The sequence below is a fragment of the Temnothorax americanus genome, unplaced genomic scaffold (assembly GCF_048541705.1).
Source record: "Temnothorax americanus isolate GAGA-0224 unplaced genomic scaffold, ASM4854170v1 Scaffold194, whole genome shotgun sequence".
NCBI classification, from domain to species: Eukaryota; Metazoa; Arthropoda; class Insecta; order Hymenoptera; family Formicidae; genus Temnothorax; species Temnothorax americanus.
In genome coordinates this window covers 92,202-107,500 of record NW_027509333.1, presented here as the reverse complement: position 1 = coordinate 107,500, position 15,299 = coordinate 92,202, and the positions used below count along the sequence as shown (strand labels likewise).

General features: G+C 47.2%; 2 protein-coding genes and 1 pseudogene across 3 annotated transcripts in view; 2 read left to right on the top strand and 1 right to left on the bottom strand.

Annotated features, from left to right (window-relative positions):
• The window catches only part of LOC143896725 (putative ATP-dependent RNA helicase spindle-E), an 8,570-nt pseudogene extending 7,463 nt beyond the window's left edge, over positions 1-1,107 (top strand). The window contains exon 8 of the transcript XR_013256736.1: positions 1-1,107. This exon is cut by the window's left edge and continues 605 nt beyond it. The product of XR_013256736.1 is annotated as a putative ATP-dependent RNA helicase spindle-E (transcript).
• Positions 1,108-1,439: 332 nt separating this feature from the next.
• Positions 1,440-2,789, top strand: LOC143896727 (uncharacterized). The gene is made up of 3 exons (XM_077404717.1): positions 1,440-1,841; positions 1,950-2,289; positions 2,372-2,789. The coding sequence occupies exons 1-3, from the start codon at positions 1,455-1,457 to the stop codon at positions 2,611-2,613; spliced, it is 969 nt and encodes a 322-aa protein (XP_077260843.1). The 5' UTR covers positions 1,440-1,454; the 3' UTR covers positions 2,614-2,789.
• A 2,338-nt stretch (positions 2,790-5,127) lies between these two features.
• LOC143896730 (uncharacterized) lies at positions 5,128-8,019 on the bottom strand. Its single transcript, XM_077404721.1, has 2 exons — positions 7,262-8,019; positions 5,128-7,192 (listed from the first exon to the last, which is right to left on the bottom strand). Exons 1-2 carry the CDS (start codon positions 8,017-8,019, stop codon positions 5,128-5,130), a joined length of 2,823 nt encoding a protein of 940 aa, XP_077260847.1.
• Positions 8,020-15,299: the final 7,280 nt, after the last annotated feature.

The window sequence follows — 15,299 nt, the reverse complement described above, 5'->3', positions numbered from 1 at the left end:
TTTAAACGTGCGTAGAATATGCACGTATAATGCAGGACGTGCAGCAAACGTTGCGTGTTACGACAAAATCGAATTCCACGGGACGACCAGCGTGCGGTGCCGCGGCTTTGAGACTATCCGTATGTGCGCGTACGGTTAACAGTAAGCAACGTAAGACGCTTAAAAAAGAGAAAATAACAACGTTGTAAGAGATGTTTAAAATCTTGTTTAAAAAATTTTTTTTATTTCAAGATGCGAAAAAGTAGGTACGGCGTAAGTTTGACGAACGAGATAAATATTATTTTCGTATTATATTATATATCTTGTCTCTCTTCCTATAGCGCACACCATCAGTTTCGCGGTGGATGCGTGTCGGACAAGCAAATATTTCTGTAACAAGATCTGGCAGGCAAGCAACGACGCGTTACTGATGCGAGGATAGGAAACGTAAAGTGCTAATAAATTATTCTTGTAAGTCAAATATGTACACATTTATTACCGTGTTGACTGATTTAATAATAACTGTGTGATAACAAATATAATTTTTTAATCATTGACTTCGCTTTATTTAGTACTTCTGAACATAAAATTGAAACTTCGAATACATTCATATATATTTACAAAAATTGTATGTTATATGCACACTCAAAGGGAAGGAAAATTTAAGAACAACAGCTTATATTTATTAATATAATCTAATAAATATCGACTAGGTTAATTAATAGATATATTTTCTCACAAATCTTCACAATTATTTTCTTAGTTGTTCAAAGAATGTTGGCATTCTTAAAACAATTTCTCGCTTTATTATTAATGTGTAAAATAAGTGTAATCAAGAACTTTATGATGTTCTCTTTGTCTTGCCTAGTATCTCTGATTGTAATATTGTCAGTTACCTCATGTTCATGCTTGTTCTTGCCAAGACACCTTGTTTCAGAGTCAAGGATAAAAAATTATTTTTGATTTAATTGTTAATTTTTTGAAAAATTAGAAAATATTTTTATTTAATTACTAATTTTTTGAAAAATTAAAAAATATTTTTTTTTCATTATTTTTTAGAAAATTAAAAATTATTTTTATTTAATTATTTATTTTTAAAAAATTAGTTATAATTCTCGATTTATTATTAAATTTTTGGTAATTCTTCAGTTTAGCTACAGCAGCACAAAAAACGATGAACTTAGGTTCATTCGACGCGTTTTTGCACGAAACGAAAGAATCTGGCAGAAAAAAGTGTCGCTCTGCCCCGCGACGCGAGATATTAATCGTTAAAGTTGACAGGAATCAGGTTATGATTCCTGTCATACCGACGAGATGCAGCGACTACGACCATGCCCTGCGGCCACATGCGCATGCTCAGTGGTCGCACGCGCATGCAAAGTGCGCCAACTTGAAATTAGTGTGCAAAATAACAAGTAGAATTAAACAAATGAAACGCGCTAAAGTCATATGTGAAGTCGCAGACACGCGCAATAATGTTAGGTTTGTTAGAGTTTTCCTATTTAACGTATAGCCAAAGCGAATTAATAGATTTTTTAATTCAGCATGGCGTAATAGCAAATACAATTAAGTGTAGTCAGTGTGGTAATCATATAAATATTGATAAAAATACATTAACATATCGATGTGGAAGACGATATTATGTAAAAGATGTACATAAAAAACGTGTCTGCAAAACGTGCGATTATTACAAAAGTGCGAAAACCGGTACTTGGTTCCATAAAAGTCATTTAAACATCGCTACTATTTGTAAAATAGTAGCATGTTTTTTGATGCTTCGACATCCGCGTCACGATGACACAATGGATGAGACTGGCGTAGCGTCAGCCACGATTACAGATTGGTTCAATTTTTGCCGAGAGGTAATTATATCTTAAATTTATGTTAATAATAATTGTACTGTATAGTAAAGAAAAATGTATAATAATTAATGTCGAAAAATAATTTTAATATTATTTTTTTACCTGCAGGTCTGTGTGTTCTGGGCAGATAAGTATAGTACAAAGCTTGGTGGCCCAGGACACACAGTTGAAATAGATGAAGCAAAAATTGGACATCGCAAGTACAATCGTGGCCGACTTCTAAAGGGTAATTGGATTTTTGGAGGGTACGAGCGAGACTCAAAAAAGGTCTTCATTGTTCCAGTCGAGGATCGGACAGAAAAGACACTCCTGGCATGCATCAAGGAATGGATTCTGCCAGGAACCACGATCGTGTCAGATTGTTGGAAGTCTTACAATTGCTTAAGCAATGAAGACTTCCAACATCTGACAGTGAACCATTCCTACAATTTTGTCGATCCTGAGAGTGGTAAAAAATGTTAAATATATATATATAGCTAATTATATTATTAATTTTGTACTGCATTCCAATACATTTTTTTAATTTACAGGTGCACACACTCAACATATAGAACGCGTTTGGAGAGAGGTTCAGGCAAATATTCCAAGATACGGAACTAAATCCGAGCACCTTCTTGGATATTTGTCCGAATATCTGTTCAAACGCGCCTATAAACGACTGGAACGTATCGAAGCCTTTTTCGAGATCATAGCGGAGATGTATCCTCCAATGTCTATTACCGAGGACCAGCCAGTCTCATCCGAGGAGCCGGGACCAAGTACTGCTCGTTAAAAACACGTTATCGCACATTTTGGAGACACGTTCTTTATGTATATTTTTTATGTAATATTGTTTTCTACATCGATATTTTAATGTATTTTTATTAATGTTTATATTGTTATCGCACTGACTACACTTAATTGTAATTGCTAATATTCCATGCTAAATTAAAAAATCTATTAGTTCTATTTTATTAAAATAATAAATCACGGTAAATATGTATAATAGCGGACCCAGCCCCAATGACCTTGACCTTGACATATGTTGTCAAGGTCACCCTCCTGAATGACCTTCGGAAGGTTTTAGCCGTTGCTCGTTACTCGTTAAAAAGTTATAAACAAAAAAGTTTGGAAAATATAGCAGCTATTTTGAGTATTGAAAGGCATAAATCTATATCTATACACACTAATATATACACACACACACACACACACATACCTACACACACACACCACACACACTACCTACACCACACAACACACACAAACACACACACATACATACATACACACACACACACACACACACACATACATACATACATACACACACACACACACACACATACATACATACACACACACACACACACACATACACACACACACACACACACACACATACATACATACATACATACACACACACACACACACACACATACACACACACACCCCGGGGACTACATACATACATCCACACCCCCCCACATGCCACACCCACATGCCGTCCACACATACCTACGATACATCCCTACACACTCACACACACACATACACACACACAGCACACATACCATACCAACATCCACCACCAACCCCCCCCCACACCAACACCAACCACACCCAAACCCATCCATCCCTACATACATCCCACACATCTTACCGGCCCCCCACATACCCACACCGACCTCCCCTACATCCATCCATACATACATCCATACATCACACCCCAACACACCCCATCACACACACCCAACACCCGCCCACCCCCACCTCCCGACCTCCACAGCACACACCCCACACACGAGTCCCCCCCATACCCTCCACCCACACCCCCACCCACACACCCCTCCTCCCCCCCCACACCCCACCCCCCGCCACCCCCCCATCCCTGACACCCCGGGGGGACCCCCGGCGCCAGCACCCCCCCACCCACACACACCCCCCTACCTCCCCCCACCCCCCCGACCCCCCTACCGTCGCCACCCCCCGCCACCCCCTCCCACACATCCCCCCACCCCCCCGCCCCCCACACCCCGACCTCCCTACAGGGGGGGGCCCACACACACCCCCCGAAACTATGAAGCGCACTATCTGGATCTCGTCATCGGCAACCTGGGACACGTGAACATCAAATTCGAGGTATTATTACACCTAGACACCGAAAAATACGGAGCGCGATATCTGGACCTCGTCATCGGCAACCTGGGACACGTGGACACCGAAAACTACGGAGCGCACTATGTGGACCTTGTCATCGGCAACCTGGGATACCTAGACATCGAATTCAACGTACGATTACACCTGGACACCGAAAACTATGAAGCGCATTATCTGGATCCCGTCATCGGCAACCTGGGACTCGTGGACATCGAATTCAAAATATTAATACACGTAGACACCAAAAACTACGGAGCGCACTATGTGGACCTCGTCATCGGCAACCTGGGACACGTAGACATCGAATTCAACGTATTATTACACCTGGACACCGAAAACTATAAAGCGCACTATCTGGACCTTGTCATCGGCAACCTGGGATACATAGACATCAAATTCAAGCTTGATTTATAAGAATCGACTTAAAAATTCCCTAGCGGCACTTTCTGCCAAGCATAGAGAACCTACTTTTCCGTTGACTCAATATTTATTATATATATACCTAATTTTTACTTAAATAGAAATCTTCCTCCTGACCGATAAGTTTATCGACCTAATTTTGAAATACGCGCGCGATATCGAAACTGGCGATACCTGCGCCGCCAGCGTCGAAAAAGTGAAAGTGACGTTTCTCTGATAGATCGCAGCGTTAGGAGGAGGAGGAGGAGTATCTTAAAAATAAATTTTCACATTTGGACTTTGCGTCGCAATATCTCCGCTCGTAAGGCACGTAGCGGAATATTATGAGAGAAACCCCCCCCTAATTGGACCCCAAGCTATCGATCAAGCCTACTTAGAACTTGATCCGTTCACTCGTTATCGAGATCTCAACATCTCGGGTACTCGCAACCCGTCGCGTCGCGTAAAAGAGTCACGGTCGGTCTCGCTCCGCGTGTACTTGGCGCGAGACACTACCGTGTCTCTTGATTACAAATTTCTTTTTTCCCTACTTATATATTTTAGAAAAAATATTACTTAAACGACTCACCGTCGATCTCGACCCACGAAAATCCTTCGCTGACGCTGCTGCTGCTGCTGCTACCTGCACCCTCACCGTCCAAACCGGCACCCACGGCGCGTTCGAATCGCCGACGCAGATCCTCCCTTGAACCTTCCAGTCGCGCTATTCGAGCCACCAGAGCGGTCACGGCTCAGGTGTTGCCTCGCCCTTCGGAGCGTCCGACTCGATACACATTCCCACGTAGACCGGCTTGTTGAATTTCACCTCGAGCCTTCGCAGCTCGATCGCGACGAGATTCTCCGAGAAGACGCTCCTGCTGTGAAAGTTCGGTTTGGCGATCATCGCCTCCGCGCCGTACCTGCCGTCCCATCGCGTCACGAGACGCACGTCCACGTGATCGCGCACGTTCTCCATCGTCTTACCGAAGACGGCATTGTTCATCAATTTGTACATATTTCGTTCGAACTCGTTGCTCGCGCGAGTCCTGAACGTTGTATTCAGCTCGATGTAGCCGCGAAGCCAAGGTGACTGGGTGAATCGCAGAACGCGACGAACTCGCGTCAGTCGCAAACCCAGTCGCAGACATTGCTGCAGATTTCGATAGTACGTCACGTAGCGCGATTTGTCGTGGAGCGTGGCGAGCAGTTTCCCCTGCCGCTTACCGGGCGGTTTATCGCGCGTTGGGCACAACGGCAGGTCCGCGTGGGCGTCGTGCAGGTCACCAGGATACTCGAGATCCACTTCCAGAATGTAACCGATATCGCCGTTCGGTGGCACGGTCGTCACGTCAAAATTCTCAGGGTCGTCGAGCCACTGGAAATTTGCGTACGGCAGCGATTCGCACATAGCCCAGCCGTACAGATTGTTCACGTCGTAATACATGAGATACGTATCGGGCTGGGACGAATCGTATGTCGGTACGTGCCTGTCGTTAGCTCGCGCGTACCTGAGCGAGCATTGACTGAGGCCGCCGCGTATTCCACGTTCCACGAACAGCACCATGGCTATGTCGGTGAGCAGCTCGAAACGCACGCCGGTGTATCTCAGCATGGCGTCCCACGTGTACCCCGGCAACGTATAATAATACGCGGGATCGAGCCCGTAACTCGCCATACACGTGTCCCGAAAATTTTCAAAAATATCCGCCAGAAGAAGCACGTCGGTCTTGAGATAGAGATCGCTGTACTCCCCGAGATCTCGCACGCGAAAACGTCGCCAGACCCTCTTCGCGTGCTCGTAGTCGCTCTCGTTCGCGGTCTCGTCGGTCAGGGAGCTGTAAAAGACCTCGCGCGGTGGAAGCTCGGTCTTCCGCAACTTGTCCAGGCTGTCGACGTACTCGTACGGAAATACTCCCTTACGAGTGAGCAGATCGAGATCCTCCGTGCTCAAATCCGCGTACTCCGAGCGCGTTATTCTCAGCTTGTCCTTGCTCAGATAGGACGCCAGGGTTTCGATACTCGCGGCTAAAAATTTGTACGAGTCCACGAATCGTAGCTTAACGTACCGATCCCATGTCCCATCCGTCTGCGTCTCCTTAACGGTCTTCGAGAACGATATGTAGGTTTCCTTCGTAAGCGGCAGGAGCTCGACCTCGCCCTCGAAATCGTTCGCGATTTTCTCGATGATGAAATGCGCGTCGTAACCCGACAGATTGTGGAAGAACACGGGAATCACGTACACGTTTCTGTAATTCAGATTGCAACGAACATGCGCCGGACCTCTGTAACGTCCGGTTAGATGACAGTAATCTCGCATGCGTTTGTCCTCCGGTTGGAACATTTTTCGACACACGTGACAATGCGTCGCGCACTGAAATTCGCGTTTCTCGTCCTCCGTAAGTTCTACCATAGATATATTGGTAGAGAATTTAATCTTAGCGCGACGCGCGAGAACGCGAAGCTCGTTAACGAACCACGAAACACAATCCTCGCCGCGACGATATCTGTACGTGAATACGGTATCGTCGTAGGTGCAGCACAGATAGTAACCCAGGCTGAACGGTACGTGACGCTGATAAGCGTATCTTTCCGTTCTCGCCCCCCCTTCTGCCTTCTCCCTCTCCCATGGTTCGAGAAGACACTCCAGATCCGCGTACACCACGAAGGGGAGTCGCTCCTTCCTGTCGTGATTGTCGAAAGACAGCCACTTATCGTCCTCGTTTGGAAGAACGATGGCGCAGTCGTTCATTCGGCCGCAGTCGACGCTGTGAGCGGCCAACTTTTCGCGCGTATAGAAATAGTGTAGGCATCTGCGAAGTAACGTCATATATTAAATAACATCTCTCCGTTCTCTTGTTCCTCAGTTTTTTTTTACTTACCGATCGCAAACGTGTTTCGCGCAGCGGCTCACGGTCAATTGCGAATTCACCAATCGCGATAGATTCTTTATCCAGGCGAAATGACCCCCGTTGACGACGCCACGCAACGTATCGCGCAGATAGAGGAGATTTACGTGTCTATCCCTCTTATCGTCGGTTAACCGCAGAGGCACGATCGCGTTGTCGTCGGCGCCCCGTCCGTACTTGTCTTTCTTTCCAATCTCTTCCCGAGTGGTGAACACATTGATCGATACGTCATTCTGACGTTCGAACTTTCCGATGTGTTTCAGATCTATGGGGAACTTTATCCCGTCGAGATTCAGCACCGTCGCGTAATCGGGATACGAGCCGCATCGTTCCGCGTGCCGCTTGGCGGGATACAAAGCCGTGACCACCGCGCGTGCGAAACACGTGTCCTTCTCCGATCGCACGTTCACCACCGCCTTTTTAAGTCTTATACCTCGCGGTATTTCCATCCAACATCCCACGCGCATGGGATTACACTTGTTCACGTTCACCGTCAGGTTCAGTATTCTAGACAACGCCCATCCGCTGTCACGTTCCTGAAATTCGTCCAACCCTGCTAGAATTGCGTCGCGCAGGCGCCTATAGTACCACTCGCTCAGATCGGACGCTTGGAGGAGCTGTTCGTTCCGCGTTACGATACTCTTCACGTCGATCTTATCGTTCGCTACGAATTCTCCATTGAACATGACATTGACCTTCAAGCACGTGTGTCTGTTCAAATTGTCCCGCATTTTTTCGAGCACGGTGCCCCTCGCATCCTCGAGAAATCGCGCGGGTTCGATGTACGTCGAGTTCGTTGCAACGCTGGTGAGCACGCGACTTCGGAACGCCGTATCGATCTCGACCCACGAAAATCCTGCTGCTGCTGCTACCAGCACCCTCACCGTCCAAACCGGCACCCACGGCGCGTTCGAATCGCCGACGCAGATCCTCCCTCGAACCTTCCAGTCGCGCTATTCGAGTCACCAGAGCGGTCACGGCTCCGGTGTTGCCTCGCCCTCCGGAGCGTCCGACTCGACAACTCTCCCGCAGTAGCTGGAGACACTCGTCGCATCGTCGTCTCCACGCGCGATACCCGTCCGCGTCGCGGACGTCCGCGGCGAGCAATTCGTCGCCCTCTTTCTGCATGTCATCCAGAAAGGCCTTTCACCCTCGGGAACACTGAATTTCACTCGATCAAAAAGACGACGAGACCCGTAGGTGTAAATCCTACGTAGCTTCTTTCCTCCGAACACCGTTTGATAATAATGATGATACTTGAGCGGCAATTTACGCGTATAATCATGCGCCCTAGCGGAATTTACCATCGTCGTCCCTATCCACGCGCGTTCGCGCGCAGTTCGCGCTCCGATATCTTTCCGCAAATGATGAGTCGCCAGATTTCATCGCGCGTCCTCCTTCACCACCACCAACGCACATGCGTTTGGCGATAACGACGTTTCGAGTCTCGCCGATTCGTCGTCCGAATCCGACGAGAATGCGGGCATGGGCTCGTAACAGCGCAGTTCGCCGTCTGATTCCTCGGACGAGTAATAACGGTGATCGTTTATTCTCGAGTACACACATTGCTATTGCTACATTATCACCGCTGTCGGGTCTAAATCAATTAGACGTATAAATACCGTCTTCTATTCTTTTCAAATATATTTGGCAATAGAAAAACCTCCAGTTCGATTGGCGATCGGCGATTCCGATTTCGCGACGGATCAGATATCTCGTTACGTCGACTCTCCACGAATCCGATCTGCAACAATTCCTCACGAGCGGTTCGCTTATTTTTACAATCGGTTTTCTAATTTTAGAATTAAACACCGGTTTGCAAAGTTCTACGTACTCGTCGCTCATGCCGCATTAAAAAAAAACAACTTATTCCCGTTCAGATCGGTTCGCACCACTCTCTCACGATACATTTGTCAATCCGCGTCACCGTATGCCGCGCCGTCGCGAGCAAAACTCATTTTATACGCGTTCGTTATCTCAACGTTTTGGTTTTCCATACCCAGAGATAAATTCTTTCCCCGGAAAAAAAAACGACAATTGCTCGCCGCATCGTTCGAGAAAAACAAAAGGAAGATGTGACGTCGACAGCGATCTTCGGACGCGCGATGAAAAATATTATTCGCGAAACGTACGGTTCGGGTGAACGAAGAGAGAGCGGTATCGTCTCTCTCGGTCTCTCTCGATACAACGAGGCTGGTCGGAAAACCACATCCGGTACTATCTTGATATTATTTTTATCGCATTTTTTTTGCTGATTATGACTGCTAGCTTTATATAATTTAACGAGTCGCTTTAGTTCGAGACTGTTTCTCCGTCGCGTAACGTCTTTTCAATTCTTTACGATTATGACTCCTTTCGAGCAGTTTGTGCCAGTTAAAGGTGTAGTGACTCTGGAGGAACTCCGGGCTGCCGATACGGGGGAGGAAACCGCCCCTCCTACGCTGGTGGTGCCCGACTGGTTGGATGAGGGCTTTACTTACACTCGTCCACGTTTCCGCATCGGTCAGCGCGACTTTTTACCGGGTGGTGATCGGCGTGACCCGCCGGATAATATGGCGTTGTTCATGCTGTTGTCCGAGCTCCGTTTCCGTCTGTTGACGGGTCGGGGATATACTCTTCCCCATGATGTTTAATCGTAAGTTTCATTAATTCATACATTATACATCTTTTTTATAAAATTAATTTGATTTAAATTTAACAAATAAAATACATATTACCGCCGTGCCTCGTTGACTCGAGTCTGTCGCGCGTGTTCCGCGAACCGCTCGCCGCGTCGCTCGAAAAAAAACCAAAGGAGGATGTGACGTCGACAGCGACCTTGAACTCGAGTTCGGACGCGCGATAAAATAATACTATTCGCGAAACCGCGTCCGGCCTGTCGGGACGAAGAAGCGCGCGATCGACGCTCCCCCTCGCGGGAAGACACGACGACCGCTCGCAGCGTCGATCGAGATGAGAAAAAAAAACAAAAGGAAGACGCGACGTCGAAAGCGACCTTGAACGAGTTCGGACGCGCGATAAAATAATACTATTCGCGAAACCGCGTCCGGCCCGTCGGGACGAAGAAGCGCGCGATCGACGCTCCCCTTCGCGGGAGGACGCGACGTCGAAAGCGACCTTGAACGAGTTCGGACGCGCGATAAAAAAATATTATTAGCAAAACGTAACGGTTCGGGGTGAACGAAGAGAGCTGTATCGTCTCTCTCTCTCGATCTCTCTCGATTCGTCGGAAAACCGCGTCCGGCCCGTCGGAGCGATGAAGCGCGCGATTGACGCTCCTTCTCGCGGGAGGACGACTCGCGATTTTCGCCGTTTAAAAAACGGGCGGCCGGAAACCACGTCCGACCCGGGCGACAGTACGCGCCTCGCCGCGATCGACGACGCTCCCTCCTCGCGCACCGTCGGTATCGCGGTACCCCCCTTCCCCGCTCCCCTCCAGAGTACCTGAGGCCAGAAGTGGAATTCTTCCCCCACTCCTCGTCCGTCCCCACTCCTTTTTTTCCCCACTCTTACCCCCACCACCTGCTCCTCCCGGACCCCTCTCGCCCATCTCTGATTTCGTTCCCCCCGCGGGGAACGTACCCCTCCTCCGACCCCCGCAATTCGCCCTGAGGGTAGAAGTATATATTGCCTAGCTACTCATATTTGATGCCCGTTGAGGTGATCTCATCACGAATGTTCTTGACAAAGATATCACATTTAACGTATATGTGGATTGTGGTGGTGGTCACCATGCAGCAGCCGTACATTGGCGCTATTTTTGCAAGATTTGCAGTTTTGGGTATGTATAAATGGTCTACGAGGATTCTAGAGCGCAGTCGAGAGTTCGATACGGTTCGAGTAAGTTGCAATAAACAGCCTCCATATACGATGAACACTCACGGTGCGAACTACTACGTTCCGATTCAAAACGAAACGTGTGAGAAACAGCACAATGAGTAAGTACCGCTAATTTTCATATATACTTGTGCAAAAAAAAAACTTTTATGAACATATAATTGTATTTTTTCAGTTTTGATAAACTCCGCTATACACCGCGTATTTTGGGAAAAAGATTTGCCTTGACGTCAACAGCGTATAAATTTTTGGATGTTGGAATCAGCGCGGGACCTATGTCCTCTGTGGATATACTTATTGGCGATAACCGAGGCAATCGGATAATTCTGCCTTATGCAACGTGGGTGACATTCATCGAAAAACATGCAGATATACAGCGACTCGTGCAGTCATCGGCACCATCATCGCTAACGTTTCGCGATCTGGAGCTTGTTAAAATACGTGACGCAGATATTGTAAAATTGTATTGTAAAAACCAGTTTGTACATGAAACCGTCAACTGTACTCTTTCTGTTCGAACTAGAACATTGCGTCGAGAACGTGTATTTTCAATTATGTCAAAATGTTCACGGCGTAAGTGAAAAATTCAAACAGTTTGTAACAACTTTACGTCAAAATTGTATCACCGATAAATGTAACGCAGTTACAATCTTGCGTGAATTTTACGATAAAAATTCGATTATTTATTGCGAATTATTAGCCTACGCTTTGGATACTATTGTGTATAATGCGCTACATGATAAATAAATGCATATAATATGGTTACAAATAATTTCCTTTTCATTTACCGTTCCCTTTTGTTAAGCTGTCTTCGTTTATCGTTTACATAAATGTATAATTATAAATTAAATATTAAGATCTGAACGATTAAATATTGTTGGCGAAGAAAAGATACACAATCGTGAGCGAGAACGCGCGAACGGGAAAGAGAGACCACGCGAACGAGAAGACGCGCGCAACCGGGGGCCGGGTGAGAAACATCTACGATGGAGAGATAACGCGAGCGGGAGCGTGTGACGTCACGCAGACTCCGCGGCGCGGCGAAACGCGGACCCCCTCGCCCCGCTCCGCGGCGAAAACGCCGTCGCCCCGCGGCGCCGGAAAACGCGGACTTCTCGCCCCGCGGCGCCGAAAAACGCGGACCTCCTCGCCCCGCGGCGCCGGAAAACACGGCGCCCGAAAAACGCAGTTCCCCCCTCCCCTTCTCCCGCGGCGCCCAAGAACGCAGTTCCCCCCTCCCCCTTTCCCCGCGGCGCCCAAGAACGCAGTTCCCTGTTCCTTTTCTCCCGCGGCGCCCAAGAACGCGGTTCCCCTCTCCCCCCGGGGCCCCCCCTTCCCTCCGCCCGCGGTTTCCTTCTGCCCCTTACCACCCCTCGCCCTCGGTTCCCCCCTGCCCGCGGTTCCCCCCAGCCCCTCACTACCCCTCGCCCTCGATATGTGGTCTAGAATCGGCCTAGCTTATCTACTCTCTATCAAACTACCGAGTGAAGACAACAAGTGGCTGTGCTTCAAGAACCACAACTGGAAAGAGCGACTTCCCTTTGTGGTATACGCCGATCTGGAGTGTGTGCTGCAGAAGACACAACCGGAGACGGAACACGCGTCATACGCCTATCAACATCATCGAGTATGTAGTATAGCATACTACGTACAGTGCTCGTACGATGAAACGTTATCAGCGTATCGATTTCGTCGCGATAACGACTGCGTCGCGTGGTTCGTCGAGGAACTCAAAGGATTGGCGCATTGCGTAAAGAACATATTGTCCGACATTGTATGCATGGTAGACCTAACGCGAGACGAGTGGGAGACATTTCACAGCGCGGCGCAATGTTACATATGTGAAAAACTGTTCGCGCCAAATGATAATCGTGTACGCGATCATTGCCACCTAACTGGGCGTTACAGAGGTCCAGCACACTCGACGTGCAATCTGAATTATAAGGATTCTCACTTTATCCCATTAATATTCCACAATCTGTCAGGTTATGACGCGCATTTCATTATCAAGGAGATAGCTGCCGCGTTCAAAGATTGATGTACTGCCTATAACAAAGGAAAAGTACACCTCATTTACTAAACACGTGAAAGACACCACGGAAAGATCAGATTCGCGAAACGATATAAAATTAAGATTTATCGACTCGTACAAATTTCTGAGCGCGAGTCTCGCAAAATTGACATCCTTCCTAGATAATGATAAATTAAAATTATACGTTCAAAATTTTCCGCGTTATCCGACGACGATTTCAAATTATTGACGCGAAAAGGTGTCTTTCTATACGAATACGTGGACAGCGTCGAAAAGCTGGAGGATACGTGTTTACCACCGCTCGATTCATTTTACAGTTCCTTGACCGGTGACACCGTATCCGAGAGCGATTACGCGCATGCCGCGAATGTATGGCAGCGATTCTCCGTTCGAACCCTGGGCGAATACAGCGATCTATACCTGAAAACCGATGTCTTGCTGTTAGCCGACGTGTTTGAAAATTTCCGCGACAGCTGCGTCGCGAGTTACGGGCTTGATCCCGCGTACTACTACACTTTACCAGGCTTTACGTGGGACGCCATGTTGAAACATACGCGTCAATTTCGAACTGCTGACCGACATTGACATGGTTATGTTTATCGAACGTGGTATTCGCGATGGTCTGAGTCAATGTTCCGGCAGATACGCGCAGGCCAACAACAAGTACATGCAGTCGTACGATTCATCAAAACCGTCGTCGTATCTAATGTACTTCGGTGTCAACAACTTGTACGGCTGGGCGATTTGTAAACCACTGCCCTACGCGGAGTTTCGATGGGTCGAAGATGTTTCAAATTTCGACTTTAGCGCGATCGCTTTGGATTCGCCTACGGGCTATATTCTCGAGGTCGATCTCGAGTATCCGCAGGATAAACACGACGCGCATACTGACCTACCGTTTTGTCCGACGCGCGATAAACCGCCTGGCAAACGGCAGGACAAACTTCTCGCCACGCTGCACGATAAGAAGCGTTATGTTATTTATTATCGCAATCTGCAGCAGTGCACGGGCCTTCACGTCACTAAAATACATCGCGTATTGCAATTCGCTCAATCTGAGTGGCTCAGCGCTTACATCGAACTCAATACAAAATTTAGAACATTGGCCAAAAATGAGTTCGAAAAAAATTTATATAAATTAATGAATAACGCAGTTTTCGGAAAAACGATGGAAAATGTTCGCAACCACGTCGATGTAAAATTATTGACAAAGTGGGACGGACGATACGACGCGGAGGCAATGATCGCGCGACCAAATTTCCACAGCAGGAGCGTGTTTTCGGAAAATCTGATAGCTGTCGAACTGCGCAAACTCGAGGTGAAATTTGACAAACCGATCTACGTCGGCATGTGCATCCTCGACTTGTCGAAGGTGTGCCTATACGAATTTCACCACGAGTACATGTTTCCCCTGTACCGCGACTCGTGTAGAATTATGTATACCGACACGGACAGTTTGACTTATCATATCAAGTGCGACGATGTGTATAAGAACATGAAACATGATATAGTCAGGTTCAACACGAGTGACTACGCGGTAGATAACGCTTACAGTATGCCTCTCGTCAATAAAAAAGTGCCGGGCCTGATGAAGGACGAAAACAACGGGGCCATTATGACCGAATTTGTTGGACTTAGGGCAAAAATGTACGCCTTGCGAATCGATGGCAAAAAAGACTGTAAAAAGGCGAAAGGTGTTAAAAGCAACGTCATCGCGCGTACCATCGCGTTCGACGACTACACGCGGTGTCTGAACGATGAGATCGAAATGATTCGACCGCAGTCATGCATACGATCGAAAATGCACGAAGTGTACATTATTTGCGAGACGAAAATCGCTCTGAGTCCGTACGACGATAAGCGATATATCGTGCCGGATTCGACCGATACGTTGCCGTGGGGACATTATCGCATACCTTTATCATAGTAGTTATCATAATAAGGAACAGTGAAGATTCATGTATGTAATATAATGTATGTATGCATGTATGTATGTATGTAATGTATGCAATACATGTAATAAAATGTATGTACGTATGTACATATGAATGTATGTACATATAAATATATATGTTGTCACGACTTTTTGCACTCCCGTACCACTCCGGGACGTGAGCCGGATCAAAAGGACTTAGGAGAGCG